The sequence below is a fragment of the Cyprinodon tularosa genome, unplaced genomic scaffold (genome assembly GCF_016077235.1).
Source record: "Cyprinodon tularosa strain WSP-4 unplaced genomic scaffold, ASM1607723v1 ctg305, whole genome shotgun sequence".
In the NCBI taxonomy this organism is placed as follows: Eukaryota; Metazoa; Chordata; class Actinopteri; order Cyprinodontiformes; family Cyprinodontidae; genus Cyprinodon; species Cyprinodon tularosa.
The window spans coordinates 6,131-28,835 of record NW_024039014.1 but is presented as its reverse complement, the minus strand read 5'-3'; the positions used below and the strand labels follow the sequence as shown (position 1 = coordinate 28,835).

Below are 22,705 nucleotides of genomic sequence, written 5' to 3'. Positions count from 1 at the left end.
GCCTATGGAATTGATTGCGTCATGGGATTAATAATCCGACAATCCGCTCTGAGCATCAGAGCAAATATTCCCTTTAAAGGTCACTGTTTACTGCTGGAATAAGCTACATTATTATAAATAATAAATATTATTATGATTATTATTATTTAGTACAGTGGTATTAAAAAGGGTTATTGGATGCAGATCATATGCGTAAAAAATGGTAGACTGGAGACTTTCGACTTTACTTCAATCGTTTCTGTTCTTCAGTGTCATTACAGGTAAGTTTCTCTATGATTTATGTTTTCTGTACAGGCCAGGGCGTAGGTTTGATCCCAACTTTGGTAGGGATACTATTGGCCTTAAATTGAATTGGTCTGATGCCATTGGTCCTACTCATTATGCATGCTCCTATTTATTAAAGAGAAAACAGCATTTTTTTTTTTTGCTACATTTATACACATTTTATAACCACTAAACACAATATGCTGTTTATCAATGTTTGAAGCATCAGTGGCTCAGAATAATGTAAAATTTGGACAACTTAAAACTTTGAAAATGTTACATTTGAACTTACCAGTGACTAAGACGGAAGGTAGATATGTGCCTTTTTAACCAAATATAGTCTAAATATGTCTGTTGTATGTGTATTTATCATGTGTTTTCTTTTGAAGAAATAGTATTGTGCAAAGGCAAACAGAGGTAAAACCCACTCTTATTATTTTTTTTATCTGATATGCTGATATTCTCTGTATTGTAAAACAAAGCAAAAAAACACATTCAAGGGACTGCAAACAGATTTATTGTATTTACATGGGCGCGGGAACTATAAGAGGAACTGACAGTGAGCATTTAAAATATTGATTTCAATAAACAAGTTGTGATAAAACACTGCTGCAACAACACTGTGTTGTAAATTATAAACATGTTATTCACTACCAAAATTTTGGTAGGGACATGTCGCTATAGTCCCTATTCAAACCTACGCCCATGAGTACAGGTGCATTCAAATCAAGGATGGCCTAAGGGGTGGGGCTGATGGACCTACAGTTACTCAACATAAACACTTTCAATAGGGGGTTTGTATTTTCCAAAATTGAGCTCAAACATATATTTATTGAATGCTTTCCTATTGTTGAGAACACAAAAGAACAAAATACACTGATATTTATAATTAGGGGTAGTTAGACATTAATGTTTATATATATATATATATATATAAAAGGATAAATATCAGTCGATTCCGATGCCAACAGCGATATATCATGCCTCCCTAGTATGCACACAATTTCAGTTTCATTCATCCATCCAGAAAAACGGGATGTTTTCCCTTTCAGCTACATCAGTGATTATCCTCCATCAAAAGCAGCAAAATCTAATTTATAAAATAGTCCACACCAGTCCTTCAGAAAGTTACGCCTGTGATTCAAATAATCTAGAATAGGCCTATTTTTTTTTCTATCAGTGTTGATCATGTTGCAGATTCATTACACAGAAGGATATATTTCTTTCTGTTAATATTAACTCTGATTTAAAACCCCCAAATCAGTTTCTCTTTACTTTTTCCCAGATTAATAAAGATGCCGCCTAACTCTATTGACACCACTAACTTTGGGAGTGTTGTTGTTGCCAAGTCCTCCTGGAAAACCAACACTTTTTTTCTCAAAATTAAGAAGATTTCAAGATAAATCTGAGGAAAAATAAATATTTTGATTAAAAGAATTTTCTTCTTGTATCTCTATCTACAAGGCTCTAGCTTTGTCCAAGTTTTGTGCACTCCTCATTTATTAAGCTGTGAAATGCTTGAGGTTTTACCAGTATCGCAAGACATTCACAATCCATGACACCTTTAGCTCCATGATTAATGGAACAGATTAGTTACTGTTTTGGTTGTTTGAGTGCTCTATCGTTTTTGCTAAAGATGTCCTCTTTTGCATCCAGTGAAATTGATTCTAGACGTATATTTCCAAAGGACTTCATTTCAGAAGCCCTGTTTATGTTTTTCTAAGAGAGCAAAGATTTTTAATTCCTTTAAAACTTAACTTTTAAGGTCTGTATCTAAATTGTATCACAAAAAATGCAGGAACCTACTGCAGGTGCTTTAATGACATTTTAAGAAGCATCTTGCATTCAGCTTTCAGTATGATATTGTCGGATTGCCTAATAATGCAACCGCTTTTGGCATATACTTAATCATATTTAGTTACATAATTGTTTTTTATCCTAACCTGCTAACATTAAAAAATCTGCTTATGATTAATATGATTAAGTAAATGCCAAAAACAGTTACATTATTTTTTTGCAGCGTGGCAGTTGTTTTGAATGTCCTCACCTAGTCAAGTGACTTTGAATTATTGTGTACCTGATAATATGTATTTTTAATCTCATTACTAATATATAAGAGGAATTCCTATAATGAAAAACATATTGCATCAATCATATCAATAGCCAACAAATGTGTGGAATTGTTGTCTCTTGATATTTGTTTTACTTTTAGCCGGATACACTTATTCTCATGTGTCCTCTTCTTTTATACTCTAGCCATTTCCAGAGTCTTCAAACTAGTGACTGGTTGATAAGAGATTGTGGTAAAATAATCCCACAGACATTTCTGTCCAGCTCAGGGGCTTTATTTAAACCATGATATAGGGTTGACATCGACATCTGGTCAGTGCAAATCCATTTCTGCAGCCAGAGCAGTAACTTTTCATGCATTTTTACATGCGTTGCTACATGATGTCCTAATACATTCATTTTGAATTTACAAAAAGCTTCTGATACATCAACAAAATTTCTAAATTGCTTCCGACGTTTACAGAAAGGCAGCTTAATCCAGTATTCACTCTTCCCCTTTTTCCCCCCATCTGTCAGGCTATCACATTTTCTGCCTCCTGTCTCTCCCTTCTCTCCTACTCTATCAACATGTCATTGCTCTAAAAATGTGAAAAACAGGGACTTAATCTGACTGTTTGAAAATTCTTGCCATTTAGGTTTTAAGATCAATTGAAATCAACAAAATATTTATTGCAAGGACTTTTGCATGTCTGCTTCTTTTCTCTCTTTCCAAGCATGTGAGGGTGCATACGCCAAATATGCCCAGAAGCTCCTGACGGATTTAATGACCAACTACACCAGTGCGCTGAGGCCTGTGGAGGACACAAACACAATCCTAAATGTGACTCTACAGGTTACACTCTCACAAATTATTGACATGGTAAAATACTGCAGCACAAACATTACATTTTCTGTGATGCATTTTAACCGTTCATTTCTCAGGTTGGAAGGAAAACAAATCAGAAAAAACTCAAGAGCAAAAAGAGACAAATGGGAGCAATATCTGTAGGCTAATCTCAGGAGCGACTGGCCTACCGACATGACTCCAAGAACTTATATATGTTTGTATCTAATGTTTTGGATTTACAATGATATAATCTGCTTTAGCAAGTAAGACAACATTGTAAAAATGTGATTAAAGACATAAAGATAAAAGTATTTGTATTTTAAAATAGATTAAATTAAGAGTGTCCTGTTCAAAGTCTGAAATTAAATGTGACTGAGGCACTGTGACATACCCTTAAACAAGCAGTTGATTCAAATGTGACTTGATTAGAACAAATAGAGTGGGGCAAAACATTACAAACAGTGATGAAATAAAATAAATCAATGCATACTTTAAAGTGGTGCTAAAGGCCAAGTGCTGCATTTCTGTTTTTTCTCAGTTGGATGTAAAAAATTGTTAATGTATATAGAAACTCATTTATTTGACAGCAGTGACTGGACTGATCGATACACCAAATGAGAAAGTCTACAGCTAGTAGAAAAAGCAGCATTAGTCTTTTAGTTGCGTTAATGTTCCACAACAAATAATGACTGATCAAATAAATTATGAAAAAGAATCACATTATGCCTGTTCAAATTGAATGCAATTGTCTGGCTTCAGCTGTGTTATTATATATATATTTTATATATTTTCAGTGTATTTTGACTTTACTTTACATATTTTGCAGTACTATGTTTATGTCTTGTGCCATTATTCCTCCCTTCATACCCCTTCTAATGTTTTTACAGGATGAGCGAAATCAAATTTTGACAGCATATCTATGGATAAGGCAAGTGTGGTTTGATGCACACCTCAAATGGAATAAAGATGAGTACGATGGACTCGATACCATCCGTATACCTGGTAGTTATGTATGGAGACCTGATATAGTCCTATATAACAGGTAAGTCGGACTGTTGTTGAGTTGATCATTTGGTTTCTGTCCTATGAAACACGTATTGATCATTTAAAAAAGGCACAAGCTGATCATTGTGTGAAATTCTTATTTAGGAATGTTCAGGCCTCAATGTGGTTGTGCTACACCAACTAGCAAGAATTAAACATCAGTATTTTCAGACTTACTGTGCTAGCCACATTCAATAGTAAAGATGTAAATTACATCTTTAAAATCATATTCAATCTCTCTAATACTGAATGTCAGGCAAAAATAAAAATCTAGCCTTAATTTTTATGCATTTTTTTTTTTCACCTTCAAAATGATGGTCCAGATTTGCAAACTAGGCTAGTATTCCTTTCAATATTCTTGGCTCTATTTCATTACTCTGGGCAACAAGCATTTGACAACAGGACCGCTCTTAATCTTTTAAATAACACATACTGTATGACTGGAGTTAAAATAGAGATCTCTGGCTTTTTCTCTGCACAATTTTTCTCGATCCTCCAGTCCTTTGACCATTTTCCTGCACTTTTTTCACAAATCATCTCATAGTTTGGTGTTTCTCTTTCCAGTTTACTGATGTAGAAAATTTTATATTGTCTTCGGTCAGTCATCTTTGTGTTGATATGGACACATATTTTAGATTTATCGTTGAAAAACTTAGTGATAATGGCATTTTTTGCTAAGTTCCCTGTTAGGAGATACCAAGGCCCTGGTCTACTAAGATCTGTAATAAGAAGTGCTAAATTGCTCGTGCAAACCAAAATTGCTGATGCAATTGTGATCATTGTAGGGTGATCTAGTAAGACTGGCTACGCAATTACCAAAAATGAGAACTTTGCATGTGCTATTAGGAGAGTTTGAGAAAGCAGAGGTGATTTATTATACTGTCCAATGGTAGCCAGAGCTTGCAACAACACTGCACACAGTCAGCATATATTTGACTGCTATGTGAAGGAGATACAGACAGAAGGAGAAAGGGGGAAAATTTCTATTTGTGTGAAATTGGACATCCTACCTATAGGCTGACATTGAAACACAGTGAAGTATTTTTTGGCCTCTTGTTCTTGTAATTACACCTAAGGCAAAAACAAAACTATGATTTTATAATTAGGTTTTCTAGAAAGTAAGGAATCTAAAAATTAGATTAATAAAATAAAAAAATAAAAACTCTGTGGGTTTTATTATAAACAGATTTAATAGGAGAACAATAGTAGCAATTCAGGTTTAGACATAAGTTTTACACTTACTAATGTACTTATTGAAAACAGTGGGACTATTCACTTTTTTTAATGACAGATTTATGACAGATTATGCTATGAAGTTATGTTTTCACAACAGCTATCAATAAAATTTGATAAAAACATGAAGTTAGAGATGATTTGTTAGTGATTCTGAAAGTAAATTAGGTATTCGTTCTATCAAAAATGTATTTAATTATAACAAATTATTTAAGAAAAATCAACCACATGTGTAACAATGATGAAAACAATAACTGAGAGAATGTAAAGACATTAAGTTCCACTCTCAAAAATGACAAACTTGACTTTTTTCCAGTTGGTGTACTTTTGCTTTTGGGTTCTGTTCAAAATGTTCATCTTTCTGGAAGTAATGCAAACAATATTGCAATAGTTTGCTTGTTGAAAGAGGTTAACTTGTGTTTTCCAGTGCAGACAACCACTTTACCGGCCCAATGGATACCAATGTGGTGATCCGGCATGACGGCCAAATGATGTGGGATTCTCCTGCTATCACAAAGAGTTCATGCAAAGTGGACGTGTCCTTTTTTCCTTTTGATGGCCAACAGTGCAGGTTTACCTATGGCTCTTGGACCTACAACGGAAACCAGCTCGACATCCTGAACGCCATGGAGAACGCCGACCTAGCTGACCTGGTGGAAAACGTAGAGTGGGAAGTGCTTGGGATGCCAGCAAAGAGGAATATTGTTCTGTATGGATGCTGTGCAGACCCATACCCAGATGTGACTTACACGCTGATGCTCCAGAGAAGAGCGTCCTTTTATGTTTTCAACCTCCTCATACCATGTGTAATGATCTCTTTTCTGGCCCCACTGGGTTTCTACTTGCCCGCTGATTCTGGGGAAAAGGTTTCTTTAGGTGTTACTGTGATGCTAGCCCTCACTGTCTTTCAGCTGTTGGTTGCCGAAATTATGCCACCTTCTGAGAATGTGCCTCTCATTGGTGAGGATGATGACGAAGGCTCAAAATCTACTTTGCAGACACATGTAAATATTGATCTCTTTTTTTTATCCCTGCAGGAAAATATTACATTGCAACGATGACAATGATTACAGCCTCCACTGCTCTGACCATCTTCATCATGAACATTCACCACTGTGGTCCAGATGCCAAACCTGTTCCAAAGTGGGCCAAAAAAGTCATTCTGCAGTATATGGCAAGAATGTGCTTTGTTTATGAAGTTGGGGAGAACTGTATGTCAGCAGAGACGGAGAAACATGATCCTCCTTTTGGAGGGAACACCAACTGCACCATGAATGGGCAGGTAGGACTAGGAAGAGAGGACTGCATCATTAACAGTGGTCAAGAGACAGTCAGATCTGTCATCACAGAAGAGAAAGAAGAAAATGATCAAATCCTAAGTCCATTGGGCTCAGTGGGGAAGAACCCTACAAACCAGTACAGCACTTGGAAGAAGGATATTTTACTGGACTATGGGGAACCAGGGGGTCCAAGGAGGTGCAGAAAAGGAGGGGTGAGCGGTGGAGAGAGAAAAGGTCAAGAGATTTCCTGCAACACCCATGCCAACGATGAATTGCTGCTGCATAACATTGAGTACATTGCCAGCTGTTACAGGGATCAGAGGGCCATGCAGAGACGGACTGGGGAATGGAAGAAAGTAGCCAAAGTTTTAGATCGCTTCTTCATGTGGATGTTTTTCATAATGGTGTTTTTCATGAGCCTGCTTATCATGGGCAAAGCTATCTAGTCAGCACTACTTTTATGTGGTTGTTAAAACTATTAAGTCAAACTGGTCAAATTAGACGTTAAATAGTGGTTTGTAACTTACTCTTTCTCTGACCCAAAAAAAGGCAACTTTTCTTGTAAAATAAAATAAAAAAATAAAAAATGTATATTTTATACCTTTGGTTAGTTTTCCTTTGCTCCTCAAAGAATACAATGCCAAGATCTCTATGAATGCGAAATTTTTCAAAAAATATTTTTCTAAAGTGACATATCTCATAAATAAAAAGATAATCTCATATAAGTCGCAAAATCATATTTAGGATTGGCCTAATGTAGATTCACGCATCTTTCTATGATCAGCTTCCATAACCCTAATCATGAAAAGTCTTCGTACTGCATGATTCTGTCACTGCAGTTCTTGCTGTTTTTTTGTTTTTGTTTATTTTGACTGAAATTGCTTATACATCTGGTACTTTACAGCATTAGTGAATCCTGAGTAATTTGTAGCTTTAGATTTTAGTTAGGGCTATGAGAGTAAATGGAGCTAAATGATATTTAATGCAACACATAATAGAAATGTGAAAATATTTGGGAAACAAGCTTTGTTAGCTGCCTGTCAATGGTGCCCCCACCTCATACCAAAGGACACACAAGTTCTTCCACAACTCTTTCCAGATAGATAATTAGAAACTCCTAAGTTTGAGTGTGTAAACAAAAGGATGTCTGTACCTTCCCTCATGCAGTACAGACAATTGTCCAGCCCCCAACTGTAGTGAAAAAGAATGTACTAGCAATTGAAAAGATTGATAGCTGGAGTATATTAATTAAAGTCATGAAATAAAGTAATTTTTATGTAATTCTTCTTTGAGTAAGAAGGATAAAAAAAACGTGTGTAAATTCTGGGTCATAAGAGTCATGGCAACCACAAAGCAAACTTCGCTCAGTTTTTTTTCTTTTTTAAAGACATTTCAACACCTATTCAAGAGACTTTATTAATTCTGTTGGTTCACACCAGGGTTGCAAGAAAATATTGCAATGCAATGATGTGTGAGCCAACAGAACTGACAAAGACTCCTTGATAAGTGTTGAAATGTCTTTAAAAAAAACAAACAATTACCTTCAAATTAGAGACTGTTTTTTATTTAGCATTTCTATATGATTTTATGAATCTAGGACTGTTTTTTTACATAGTATATAATAACATTCCCTACCTATCTGGGTATCACTTCATTGATGTGTGGACCTTTTTGAAAACATTAGGGTGGATGTGGCAATAGTGTGAAGTGCTTTGAGTGGCCAGTATAACTAGAAAAGAACTATATAAATTTAGTCTATATGCCAAAAACGAACTAAAAAAAGCATGGCATTCACGCTGGTTAATAAAGGCCTTTAAGAAACTCAATTTAGTGAATGAAAAACAGCAATGAAGGGAATAATGTTTAGTTTTTAAAGGGAATTTTGTTGCCCTTTAAAGGTATAATTTAAAGACCAGTACTATCTTTTTTCAACATTTTTATTGCCCCCCTTTAAATTGAATCATTTAGATGACTATAGTTCAGTAAAAATAGATAGGAGAATACAGTAGATAAATTACACTCCTCTTCCCTGGACACAAGGCAAAAGAAGAAGAATCATGGTTATTTTACAAATAATATATGTTTTTTCTAAAAAGGCATTCATCCTCAGGGTATGGCTGACAAAAGGCAACATATATTAGCACAAAAACACAAAATAAATTACAATGTTAAGTTAATCCTTAGTTATCTAAAGACAGAAGTCTTATTTAATAAGAACATGTTAAAACTGATTTATTAAACTTCAGCATTAAATCCAACAATTACTTTCAACAATTACTCAAGTGAAACTTCAACCAACGTAATTGGAGCATTTCTGCATAAGATATTTTTCTTGGTTTTTCCTTTTTCATTTTAGCCAGATTTAGAATTCTACTTTTGAAACTGTTATTTTTTTTTTTAGAGGTATTGAAAAGTTGGTGTAAAATTCAACAACATTTTTTAGAAAAACATCTCCAGCAGTGAGAATTTATAAGATTAAATACGACATACACTTATTTAGAGACCACTGATCACAGGTCAAAAACAGGAAATCGCTTTAAATGAACTTTTTTTCACTGATTCAGGAAGAGGACTTGATGAATGTAGTTTAAAAGACATGCATCATAAAGTTATCACTAATGATTCTTTTAAGGATGTGGGAGGAAAAAAATCTATCTTTAAAGCAAAAAATGTGTTATAATTACAGTATATAAGCTGCAGAAAGATAAATGCTAGATGGAAATAACAGTTTTTCTTTGGAATATTTGAGTAATTTTGTCTCTTAAAGATCGTGTTTGTAGTCCATAGATAATAGGATTTAAATTAGCAGGCACAACATGAAATAAAATATATGCAATTTTCCTTAAATCTGGATAATTTGGGAATCGGTGCAATATAATAGTGAGGAACCCTGTCCAGAGCATAATTAAATAAAGTACAAGGTGGCTTGCACAGGTTTGAAGTGCTTTGTTATTCAGCTCCTTGTTTTTCTTTATCCAGCAGATTAAAGCTATTCTGATGTAAGTAGCAGCAATACCTCCAATTGAAAAGGTAAATACCAGCACAGTAAAAAACAGTCCATAGAAGTTGTTGATAGACACATCCTCACAAGAAAGCTTGAACAATGATGGATTGTCACAAAAAGCATTTCTGATAACAGATCTGCATCGAGACAGCCTCACAGTAAGCCCAAGGAGTACAGACACCAGCAGTATAGACACCCCCCAGGCGGTGGCAGATAGGCCTATTACAGTTTTATTAGTCATGATGGTGCTGTACCGCAGGGGGTTGCAGATTGCAACATATCTGTCAACTGCCATGAATACAAGAATTATGTGCGATGCTGATCCAAAGGTATGGCTATGAAAAGCTTGAAACAAACACTGGTTATAGGTGACGAAACGTTTTGTGGAAAGGACATGAGCCATCAGCTGAGGCAGCAGGACCGTGTTTCCAATCAGGTCGTTCACAGATAGGTTACAGAATAGAAAGTACATGGGTTGATGTAAACTCTTTTCCTTTAAGATAAGTATGAGAACCCCAATGTTAGAAAAGAGCAGAGTGGAGTAGACAAACAGAAGTAAGAAAAACAGAGGGTATTTGAACTCAGGTGATATTTCAAATCCTTCGATCTCCAACATATTGGACGGAATTGAAGAATTTCCCCCCATTTTCTTTCATGTGGTTAAAAAATCTAAAAAAAAAACAACCAAAAAATTGCAGAAAGTAAACATGCTTTGCAATGTCAAAAACACACAAATATAAAAATCTTAATATAAAATATTGTTTTATTAATTTATATGAATATAAAACTCAGATTCAGTAAAACATTCTTTTATAGTATTGTATTTATTTCTATGCAGTTTAAACACCTATCTAAGCATAAGTGTAATCTGCCCTACTAATTAATTAATCTACGTATATAATTGAGCAGTAAAAACATATATCAAAGAAAACCTAACTGAATAAAAGTAAAAATATTAACCATGAACTATACTTACCTTTTTTTCTTAGCATATGTACAACAGGTAGCCTACTCTGGATAACCCCTACCCTCTGAATATCTGCAGTGATAAATACCTTGCTCTGGAAGGAGCGATTCCCTAGTTAATTTGGTATTTTTGTTGTTTGTACGGGTGTAATATTTTGTCACAAAGACTTTTGCACATGTTTAGAGATGAAAATCTTTAGAACACTATTTCTAAATACCTTAGACAACTCTGGACTTTTGTACAATGGCATGAGGGTAAAAACACACAAGAACATAACAGAAAACTTGACAATATTTAAAACAAAAAACAAGTCTAATGTGTTTAAGACAAAAACACTTTAAATTAGAAGCAACAGAGAAGATTTGTCTTTATTTTCTAATCACTTCAGAAGCTACTTTCTTTGTGGTTTACGATAATAAACATAATCAACTTTATTGGTGATTGCAAATTTACATGAAAAGGAAAGTATTTAAAACATTCATTAGGACAGTGGTTGCAAAACTTTTCTTGCTGGGTCCTACTTTGACTTAGAAGAAAGCTTTCATGCTCCCCTTAAACCATTTTTTTCCCTTTTTTTTTTTTTACATTCCTTGTTTATTAATTTTCACAATGAAAAGCACATCCAAAAAACTTGCCACCTCTTTAAATCACAAACCTACCTCTTTTAAATGTCATTATTTTAAGTCAAACAGTATTTTCTTAAAGGATAACAGAATTTAACATTACCTTAAGTACAATTTTAAACAATGACCTCTTAATGTTGGCAGTTTATTCAGTTAACTTCTACCTTGCCCCCCTTCAATTACTGAGCTCCCCCTGGTGCTTGTGCCCCCCACTCTAGGAACCACTGCCTCAGGGATGGGCAGCTTGCAGAGCCTGGAGAGGAAACTAGGGTTTTGGTACAGTACCCAGCATGCCAGACCATGGGATTTGAACAGGAAGTGGATGCGTGTTAGAGTAGCTCTGCTTATTTGATACTGATACTCTTCTCAAAAGAACTTTATGTCCTCCATTGTGGATAAAAGCTCCTTTTTTTAGGTTTTCTACTCTTTTTTTTTTACCTCTGGTGTTAGATGCTGTGCAGCTGAAAGGATTTTTGCTAAAAAAAAAAAAATAATTTTAAGACGTTTATAATGATGTGTAATTATAGCAAAATAGATGTTTCTTTTTTACATCTAGGAGCAGCTCAAAAAAATCTTAGAAGCTGTAAACAATACTTTCACTACTTCCACAAGTCCTGGTTAAGTTGAAAAGGCACAGAGGATGCAGAGCAGGAGCAAAGAAGAGGAAGAGAGTGCAATCTTCAGAGTGATTTTAGAACTAATTCTAAGGTGCATGATAAATACGGCCCTAGAGGAAGAAGGCTCTCTTATGTTCTGAGGTTGCTTTGCTTGTGGGGCTGCTTTGCTGGTACAGAGTGTCTTGAATCTCTGCATGGTTCAAGCTAATTTCAGGACTATCGTGAGATTCTAGAGAAATGTGCTGCTCATTGTCAGAAACCTTGGTTTTAGATGGAGGTAATGGGTCTTGCAACAGGATGATGACCCAAAATACAGCTAATAACGAAAATTTTGGGTATTCTAAAGTGGCCCTCTATGAGCCCTAAAAGAAAAAGTGCAACCTTCAAACCTGAGACAACAGGAGTAGATTGCTCATGAGGAGTGGGCCAAACCTGCTGATGGATGCAGAAGTATCATTGGGATTTCATGATTTTTAAAATCTTTATGTTGAACCCTGATTGAAAACCAATGTCTGTTTTCCATTCATTCATTTTGATATAATTTAAAAATTTTACTTTTGTCAGATCTGAGTTATTTCTCTGACCACAGTGAGTTTTTTCTTTCAGAAGTACCAAAAATTTTTCTCATGATACAATTTTTAACAATACTGCAGTCAAAATTTTAAGGTTGTAGAAAAGTTGGATAAACATCTGCCTGAATGGACAGCAACATATTTACCAGAAGTCAGATGAGTGCTAAAGAACTTGCAGTCCAGAGGGACAAGTTTTGAAAACATAGTTTAGCTACCAGCCATCTTTCAGTCAGGGACATTAAGTCCAACTCTCATAAAATAAAATGTTTTTTCAGATTTAAGGTAAAGCATTAACATGAGCCAAATAATGATCTCCTCCTCTTTGGCCACCAATAAGGCCCAATCAATGGAGGAAAGTAACAAAGTACATTTACTTGAATACTGTACGTCAGTTCTTTTTTGAGACTCTTTACTTTACTTATGTAATTTATGTGTTCTCATGGGCATTTTCTCCCTGGCATGCATGGGTTCTCTCTGGGTACTCCGGCTTCTTCCCACTGTACAGAAACATGACCTGTTAGTTGAATTGGCTTCTTTAAATTGTCCTTAGGTGTGAGTGTGCACTGTTGTATGTTTTCATGTGTCTCTGTGTTGCCCTGTGACACACAGGTGACCTGTCCAGGGTGTACCCTGCTTCTCGTCCATAGACTGCTGGAGAACGGGTACCAGCTCCACCAGGACCCTGACGGATTAAGTGAGAGAAGATATATAGATGGAGTACTTCAAAACTTTAACTTGAGTAGATGTTTGATCAAGTAACTTTTACTTGTAGTTGAGTAAGGTCTGACTATAAGTATCAATACTTTTACTGAAGAACTACTGTTGAGTACTTTGTCCATCACTGGGCCAAATTCAGTGGTCAGACGTTAGTGAGCTCAAAGGTGCAGATGAGCGCCGGCCCCCTGTGCAGGCGCTTGGTCCATCGCTCATCAAAGAACGACAAGTGGGATCCAGTGTTTAAAAGAAAAAACAAAAAATAACAGTAGGTCAGGGATCCCCTCGAGGCAACTTCTGGACCAAAAGTGATTGTGACATCCCTTTCTCCTTTTTAAATGTATACTGTATATGTATGGAAAGATAACATTTATGAAATATTTTCGAAAAAATATCCCTATACTGAAATGAACTTTAGCAGAGGGATTAAGAAAACATCTAAAAAGAAAGCACTTTCAGACCACTTTGTTGCCCTCTTTTATGATATGAAAGGGAAACCTTGGTAAGTAAACTGACTGTAAGTAAAATGGCTGACAAAGTCAACAGCAGTGAAGAATACCACGTTTTTTAGCTTTATTTCAGTCCCTACCAATGAGAGACAAGGCAGAGTAAGAATAAAAAGTCAGCTGTCATCACAATCAACCACTGGTGAAGCAGAACAGTTTCGAGGAGTAGCAGCAAAGACAATAGATATTTTTAGGACTTGAACCTCATTTTGAATACCCTTAAATCTTTTTGAAAAACAAACAAAAGGATGCGATTTTTGCCTTTGTTGATGGTAAGATGGTTGCATGTTCCTCCGGGCCGGATTTTGTAAGAGGTTGATTTATCATTTAACTTTGTAAATCACATTCTTTGCCAATCACATCTGCTACTGCTGCTGTGATTGGCTAAAAACTCAACATCGGAATCAGGTACCCCATCAACTTGAAGAATTGCACTGAATATCCCTCCCTTTGTAAACACTTTCTACAGGATGTTTCCCAGATTGATACGTGTAATTCAATTTAAGTTCTACATGGTATCAGCCTGGTTTATGTATACTGTTAGAGATTCAACAGAATATATAAGCAGGCTCGTGTTTAGGGCCATCATCAATATGAGTACTTGTGCATTCTCGTGACATTTCACCAGCCTCAGCCCCAGCACTGTTTCAATTGTCAAGAACACAAAAATGAGAATATTTGAGAATATTATGTTTTTCAGACTGACCGCTGTCCCAGCATACACCGCAGCAACAGGTGAGTTCCAAGGGAGCGTTCACAGAGCTCAGAGTTTACTTTTCTGCTGCCGTTGCTCTACAGGGGCGAGAAAATTATGCTTTTAAACTTTCATATGGCCCAATTAATTATTTTTATGCGTAACTGAAGAAAAGTTCAGATGTTGGGAGGACCTTGGCCGCAGACACCCGAGGCTAGCTGCAGCCAGAGGTAATGTTTGCTCATCTGCAGTAGCCTTCTCTTGGCCTAGTTGTGCGTGAAGTACAGCTGCTAATCCCATTCTTTTGTTATTGTTAAATTTGGCAACATTTTTATTTAATTTTTTTTATCTGGTGGATTTGTGCTGTTTTATTTAATAGATATTTGCTTGAATAACATTATAAAATTATAACTATTCCATACTCGCATTCTCGTGAATTGAGAAGCGGCTTAGGCCTTCTACTATGAGAAATAGTATCACAATACACCAAACATCTCACATTAACTGGAGAAACATCCAAAGCTTATCTTCAATTTTATAAAGTCCAGTTCTCTGGGGTATAATAATTGGTCTTTCCTGTTGTCCCAAAGGTGCTTTTGTGGTCTTTGTTCCCAGATGGTCTCTGTGACCACTTCAGTGCCCTGTTTCAATTATTCAGGCAGCTTTAATCTGTTTCCTATAAATATTACCTTTTTAAAAGAAAAGAAAATCAAAATCAGCAATCAATTCATGTTTTTACAAAAGAACATTCAACGTGTTAGTTTCAAAAGTTGCCTTAAAAGTTGCCTCAGTCGCCAACCTGGATGATTTACATGTCACCTCCCAGGTGCATTGTGGGACAACATCCCATAGTGGGAATTAGCATTCATATTAGATAGAAATTCCTCCAGGGATTAATTATTTTTTGAGACTGTTAATAACAATAATTTAGCTTTATCTCAAAGGGGCTCATTATTAGAAATGTTTTGACAGAGTAATGAGACAACATTTTTTCCATCGTAAATACCATCTAGTTGGATGGTACCAGAATTTTCCCTGTCAAATGTTTTTTTTTTTTTTCATTCACCATAATAAACAACATGGTTATTTATTGTATATTTGGTAAATCCAGAATAGAAAAACACTTAAACTGGATTATTAGATTCTACCCAAAATATTTATAATATATACATTTTAATTTGCAGTAGAAGGATGTTGGTTCCAATACCACTAGAGGACCTGTTTTAGGAGGGGGGTTAAATACGACCCATGTATATATCTGGCTCTCTCATATTGCCTATTAATGCAAGTGGACAGTGTTTGATCGAACATATTCTTTGGTTCATGATTACCTGTCCTGTGAGTCTCCTTGTTGCTCGGTGATGGACTGCTGACTGTTCAATGGCGAGTCAGACTTTCATCCAGCCTCCAAAACAATCAAGCAGATGGAAAATGGATGAATAAAGATTAATGAACCTTTTGGTAAACAAATGTTGGATGTACATTTTTCCTTGACCAGAGTAGTAATTACCTATCAATCTATCAATTTTATTTAAAAAGTATTTATTTAATAATTTTTTTTAATCAATTATTAATTTTACAGTATTCAATTTTTTTTTACCACTGAAAAAATGAACAATTAAAATACTATAAATCTGTACAAAATAATAACTTTTGTCAGAAAACAAGGGAGGGAGAGAAAAAAAAACTTTGCATCTATTAATTGTTACCGAGCTTACAATAGGGCTGAATTTACCATGGAAACCTTTGCTTTTTACATAAGCCAGTTAGTTAAAAAGCTCTTCCAGAAACACTATACAAACAAATGAGTGAGGATATTTTATTCCTTTAGAGAGATGCAGCTAATTGAAATTTTCAGATAGAGAGATACAGCTAGTTGAAGGGTCTCAGTTCCTTTGAAATTCAATGTAGGCCATAATCCATGTGACCTGTTTGTATGTTGGCAAACTCAAGGTAATTCTAAGGAAATCAGTTGATACATATATGATTAACAGTAGTTTCAGAAAGCTGAAATACATTTCAATTAGTCACTCTACACCCTACACACTGGCAATGCAACAGTCCCAGTTCATAGTAAGTTTTTATCATCTTCACGTTTTTTTCAAGAGACATTATGTTGGAACTAGGAACAAGAGGTAGGAGGTAAAGTTTGAGATATCTGGATCAAGCAAAGTTCTTCAGAGTCCTGCTAACAACTTCGACTTAGGTGTGTTGAAGCAAAGAGACCTCTAAAAGGTGCTAGACTTGGGACCTTAAGGCCTGATCTAGAGGATGCTGGACCTTCATTTTTATCTTATTAGCAGATAACATTCTCTCTTTGAATATCAGTGGTTCATAAAACACAGGCTTTAAGAAGATGCATTTTGAAGTTGTATAGAACTAAGTTAAAAGAATAAATAATAAATCTTTAAGATCTATTGTTTATGAAATATGCAAGATCTCAACAACAATATTTTTTCCAACGTCATCCCATACGAGACTTGGCACATAGTCTGCTTGAATTTTGTATGTATTTACAGTACACAGAACATTTAAGGCAGCATATGAGCAATATTACTCCTACTTGCATATGTCGTCAATCTGCTTAATTAAATAATATCAATGCCAGTCAATAAAAATATATCTTTATTGCTAAAGATAACATGTTTCAGGAGAAAGTCTGTGTTGAAATAATAATTTAAAAAAAAGTAAAATCTGGAAGGTCAATGTCAGTGTTTGTAGGTAATGCCAGCTATATGAGTAAGAAGGGTGAGTGGCGGCCTAGTGAGTAGGTCATAGGGCTTTGAATCCTGAGGTTGTGAGTTCGATCTGCCACTCTGGGTCCCTGAGCAAGACTCTTAACCCCACACTGCTCGCCGGGCCGCACAATGGCAGCCCACTGCTCCCCAAGGAAATGGGTTGAATGCATGGAATTCGTTTCGTTGCTCTGTACTTGTGACAGTGTAATGACAATAAAATGGAATTAATTTTCTAATTAATTAAGAAGGAACAGGACAAAGAAGAAACACATGAGAAGGGACAGAAGAATTAGATGAAGAAGACAAGAAATAGGATGTATCAGAATCAGAAATACTTTAATAATCCCAGAGGGAAATTACTTTTGTTGTTAAAACATAACCTGGACTCCCCTGACACAAAAAAATTTCACTGGTTGATTCAGATTCAACTACTCATTATTTGCAGCCTTTCTATATATATATATATATATATATATATATTTATTTTTTTTATCCAGACTGGATTACTGTAATGCATGATATTTAGGAATTAGTAACACATCTATTAAGCGTTTGCATTGTTCAAAATGATGCAGCTCAACTCCTAACTCCAGCAGGGAAGTCTGTTCAAATCACCCCTGTTTAACATTGCTCTGCTGATTACCAGTGCATTTCAGTGTGCATTTCAAAGTTGTTGTATTTTTCTGTTTGTTTTTAGATCTCTCAATGGATTGGCACTTCCTTACCTATGTGGGCTCCTTTCTCTCTACTGTAGCTGCTCTGCAGATGTGGAAAGAGCCACCATCAGATGTTAGACAGCTCTCATCCCTACGGTGGCTGAGAAGTGCAAAACACATTTACAATTCAAAAACACATTAACAAATAAAAAACAAAATAACATTTGAAGAAACAAAATTATATTTTATGAAACAATTTATTTTTGAAAAAAAGTTACAATTTTTAAAAACACATTTACATTTTAGCAAACAAATTTACATTAACAAATAAACAAAATAACATTCGAAGAAACAAAATGATATTTTATGAAACAAATGTATTTTTGAAAAAAAAAGTTTAAATTTTTAAAAACACATTTACAATTCAAAAAAACATTAACAAATAAAAAACTAAATAATATTTGAAGAAACAAAATTATATTTTATGAAACAATTTATTTTTGAAAAAAAAAGTTTAAATTTTTAAAAACACGTTTACATTTAAGGAAACAAATTCACATTTTAAATAAGTTAAGATTTTAGGTGAGAGAAAGTTTCATTTTAGAGAAAAAAAATACATTATAGGGAAACAAATTTACATCTAAAAAAAAATTGACCGTTCGGAAACACTTGTACAAGTGCAAAGACAAAACTGCAAGTGGCAAAACACATTTACATAGCCAAAAACAAATTAACAAAAGACGGCTACACGGAAAGGGAATGTCCCAGTGGCCGGATGTGACGTCACGATTACCCTGACTTGTAGTACAAACAGCTCAATCTGTAGTCCTCCTGCTTCACGTGAAAAATCAGCGGCGATTTTAGATGGAAAGAATTGCACTGAAGCTGTTTTTCTTAAGTTTACGCTAACCGAACAATGTTTTCAGCCAATTTACACCATTTTGTTCTTCGTGCGGACGGTCTCTGGAACTTTTACGGGACACGGACCAGGTGGCAGGACCAAGCAGCAGAGCCGGGCGTATTACTGGCCGGAGCCACTATTATTTTGTCATGTAGTTTTTTAATTACTTTTCTTTGGTATTTAATTATTTTTTTGGTATTTTTCCTGCGGTTTTTCGGCAAATGCCTTATTTATAGTACTTCTAACTAGATTGTTTTATATATATATATATATATATATAGGCTATATATTGTGATGTTATCGCTTAATAACCTGTATTAAAATGTATTCTTTACGGGTTTCTTTTTATTGTGATGTTAGTGCTTAATAAACTGCATTAAAACTTTTATAATGTCACATTTACTTGATGGAACGGAGTACTTTATCTGCGAATAAGTGGCCTCGGCCGGCAGCAGCCACCATCGGCCTCTCCGATGGCAAGCTCTGCCGGCAGCGGCCACCATCGGCCTCTCCGATGGCAGGCTCTGCCGCAGCCACTGCCACGAATTGAGCTCGGCTCTGCTGCTTGGTCCTGCCACCTTGTACCGTGTCCCGTAAAAGTTCCAGAGACCGTCCGCACGAAGAACAAAATGGTGTAAATTGGCTGAAAACATTGTTCGGTTAGCGTAAACTTAAGAAAAACAGCTTCAGTGCAATTCTTTCCATCTAAAATCGCCGCTGATTTTTCACGTGAAGCAGGAGGACTACAGATTGAGCTGTTTGTACTACAAGTCAGGGTAATCGTGACGTCACATCCGGCCACTGGGACATTCCCTTTCCGTGTAGCCGTCTTTTGTTAATTTGTTTTTGGCTATGTAAATGTGTTTTGCCACTTGCAGTTTTGTCTTTGCACTTGTACAAGTGTTTCCGAACGGTCAATTTTTTTTTAGATGTAAATTTGTTTCCCTATAATGTTTTTTTTTTCTCTAAAATGAAACTTTCTCTCACCTAAAATCTAACTTATTTAAAATGTGAATTTGTTTCCTTAAATGTAAATGTGTTTTTAAAAATTTAAACTTTTTTTTTCAAAAATAAATTGTTTCATAAAATATAATTTTGTTTCTTCAAATTTTATTTTGTTTTTTATTTGTTAATGTGTTTTTGAATTGTAAATGTGTTTTTAAAAATTTAAACTTTTTTTTCAAAAATACATTTGTTTCATAAAATATAAATTTGTTTCTTCAAATGTTATTTTGTTTATTTGTTAATGTAAATTTGTTTGCTAAAATGTAAATGTGTTTTTAAGAATTGTAACTTTTTTTTCAAAAATAAATTGTTTCGTAAAATATAATTTTGTTTCTTCAAATGTTATTTTGTTTTTTATTTGTTAATGTGTTTTTGAATTGTAAATGTGTTTTGCACTTCTCAGCCACCGTACATCCCTCTGAAAGTTTAAAAACAATCTCAGACACACACATTTTTGCAAAGGTTTTTTGTATTTTCTGACAGATTGGCTTTTATTTACTCTTCTCTTTTAGTCCTTCTTTCATTTTATCCATCCTTTATTTTATACTTTTAATCTATTTAAACTTTTTGTAGTTTGTATTTTGAACTTTTTTGTTTAACCCTCTGTGTCCTGTACATTATTTTCCCAAATAGTTACAGCACTTTGTGAACACTGATTTAACTTAAATTTAAATTCTGACATCAAATGAAACAAAAAAGGGAAAGTTGACAGAACCAAAAATGTTTAGGTTTAGAATTTAGTTTAATCATTATATTTTGCCTTTTAAGTTTGCAAAACTTGGAATTGTATGTTATTGTAAGTAGTGGTGAAAAGGAAATTATTAAACTAAAAGTCTTGAACTTCAGAATTATACTTTTTATTTAGAGTGTATTGTCCTATAGTGAGGAAATTTGTCATCTCTATTGTTACCTCAACCTTTTTGTTTTTGGGACACTAACAATCTGAGTTTCAAAGCTCCTACCTTTACAGCGGCTTAGAGAAGCAAATGCTCTGCTCACTAACCAGTAGGCCACCCCAAGATTTTATTGTCATAGAACATAAACTTCTATTTTAAATAGAAGCACCTCTTAAATAGTACTTTGTATTGATTAAATGGAACATTAGAAAAAAATTGCCTCTATCTCAAAAGCCAACTCCAAAAGTTAATTTCCTGCATTTCACAATAAAAAACACAAAAGTTAGTTGAACATTCAACTGTATTCAACTTTAAGTTTGTTTAGTGTTTCAATTATGGTGCATCATTTATCAGTGAATAAATTTAATCTAAATCCTTTAATAAACCATTCAATGTCAATTTATAGTTGTGCTACAACTGTTTTAAAAAGTCTTTGAAAAATAGTTTAGATCTTATAGTTGTCATAAAAAGTTGGAGAACTTGTCATCTTAAGCATTTCAGTTGTTATGTTGCTGTTTGTTCTGCAAGCCACTGAACCAATCCCTAAGGTGACCGAAACAAGCACAGGAGAAACAATAAAGCAAGCGATGCAGATCAGTTAGCAGTTTATTCTACAGTTGATTAAAACATGAGTTGTATCTGCTGTAACTTCAAATGTTGCTTTATTTTCAGTACTAGGTGTTGGTGATCATCTCCTTTCTCATTCAACTTCATTAAAAATGGAAAACAGCTCATTTGGAATTAGTTCTCAGCTAACCCTGGATACTTTTTTCATTCCACCTGGAGGAAAGTATCCAGTGTTTTTTTTTGGACTAGCTATTTACTTGTTTGGAATGTCCTGCAATCTGACTTTGATGTCTTTGATTATTCTTAAGGAAAATCTTCACAAGCCCATGTATTTTATACTGATTAGTCTGCCCCTCAATGATCTGATAGGAATAACAGCAATGCTACCAAAAATACTTTCAAATATTGTTACAGAGACTCATATAGTGTCCTATCCTCTCTGTGTTCTACAAGCTTTTCTTCTCCACATGTGTGCTGGTGGAATTCTGTTTGTTCTCGCAGCAATGTCCGTTGACCGTTACATTGCCATTTGTATGCCTCTACGGTACAGCTCTTACATGACTCCAAGAATTATTGCTCTTATTATCTGCCTGGTTTGGGGTTGTGACTTTGTCTTTATCCTATCCCTCTTTTCTCTTCAGTCAAGGCTCACGAGGTGTAGATCTGTAATACTGAACGTATTTTGTGACAACCCATCTCTTGTGAAGCTCATGTGTGGAAACACAGCTGTCAATAACGTAATTGGTCTGTTTATCACAGCTTTCATACAAGTTCTTTGTATGTCTATTCAGGCATACTCTTACCTTAAAATTCTGATTGCATGTTTGAGTAGGAAGCAATCTGACACTAAGACAAAAGCAGTAAACACTTGTGTTGCACAGTTGGTTATTCTTCTCATATTTGAGGTTGCAGGAACTTTCACAGTTTTATCGCATAGATTCAAAAACATTTCTACTGATTTACAAAAGGTAATGGGGATGCTAATGTTTCTTTTACCTCCACTTATTAATCCTATTGTGTATGGCCTGTATACTAGTGAAATACGAAGAACTTTCCTGGATATATTTAAGAAGAGAGTAACCTGAATTTCACTCAGATCCCACAATGCATTTATCCATTTGTTATTTTTAAAATACAATCACAATATTAAAAAGCAGAATTCTAATAATACAAAATAAGAAACATGACCTTGAAGTACATGTTTCATGTTTAGTCTTTTTTGTTTTTTATTACAGAGTATAAAAATGTTTTCAATTCACTCTGGACTGAAGGGAGTACTGTGTGGAAAGTCCCAAATTGTTAAAATCTTTGAAAGGCAAACATTAATGGGCAAATTTAAAAGTTGTTTTGCTTGAAATTTTTTTAGTATGATTCCAAAAAATAAAAACAAGATGATAACAATTTATAAACCTTGTGTATTGCTTTGTTTTAAGGGTCTTAATATGGAGTTTCTATTGGGTATTTATAGATTTCTGAGTTGTATTGGTTCATGATTTTACATATTGAACAATAATTTCATACCTAACAT

General features: G+C 34.7%; 3 protein-coding genes across 3 annotated transcripts; 2 read left to right on the top strand and 1 right to left on the bottom strand.

Annotated features, from left to right (window-relative positions):
• Positions 1–45: 45 nt before the first annotated feature.
• On the top strand, positions 46–8,141 carry chrna10a (cholinergic receptor, nicotinic, alpha 10a). Its single transcript, XM_038291976.1, has 5 exons — positions 46–260; positions 3,048–3,193; positions 4,048–4,202; positions 5,865–6,397; positions 6,475–8,141. Exons 1-5 carry the CDS (start codon positions 200–202, stop codon positions 7,161–7,163), a joined length of 1,584 nt encoding a protein of 527 aa, XP_038147904.1. The 5' UTR covers positions 46–199; the 3' UTR covers positions 7,164–8,141.
• Positions 8,142–8,645: 504 nt separating this feature from the next.
• Positions 8,646–10,738, bottom strand: LOC119787919 (olfactory receptor 13H1-like). Its single transcript, XM_038291977.1, has 2 exons — positions 10,698–10,738; positions 8,646–10,390 (listed from the first exon to the last, which is right to left on the bottom strand). The coding sequence occupies exon 2, from the start codon at positions 10,365–10,367 to the stop codon at positions 9,429–9,431; it is 939 nt and encodes a 312-aa protein (XP_038147905.1). The 5' UTR covers positions 10,368–10,390; positions 10,698–10,738; the 3' UTR covers positions 8,646–9,428.
• Positions 10,739–21,232: 10,494 nt separating this feature from the next.
• Positions 21,233–22,343, top strand: LOC119787926 (olfactory receptor 52J3-like). Its single transcript, XM_038291996.1, has one exon. The coding sequence runs from the start codon at positions 21,330–21,332 to the stop codon at positions 22,260–22,262; it is 933 nt and encodes a 310-aa protein (XP_038147924.1). The 5' UTR covers positions 21,233–21,329; the 3' UTR covers positions 22,263–22,343.
• The last annotated feature ends 362 nt before the right edge of the window (positions 22,344–22,705 follow it).

Bases quoted from the DNA above. Each gene is read 5' to 3' on its own strand.
- chrna10a (XM_038291976.1), top strand. From the start codon at position 200: ATGGTAGACTGGAGACTTTCGACTTTACTTCAATCGTTTCTGTTCTTC. The intron at 4,203-5,864 runs GTAAGTCGGACT...TGTGTTTTCCAG, and splicing joins GATATAGTCCTATATAACAG to TGCAGACAACCACTTTACCG. The intron at 6,398-6,474 runs GTGAGGATGATG...TTATCCCTGCAG, and splicing joins TGAGAATGTGCCTCTCATTG to GAAAATATTACATTGCAACG.
- LOC119787926 (XM_038291996.1), top strand. From the start codon at position 21,330: ATGGAAAACAGCTCATTTGGAATTAGTTCTCAGCTAACCCTGGATACT.
- LOC119787919 (XM_038291977.1), bottom strand. From the start codon at position 10,367: ATGGGGGGAAATTCTTCAATTCCGTCCAATATGTTGGAGATCGAAGGA.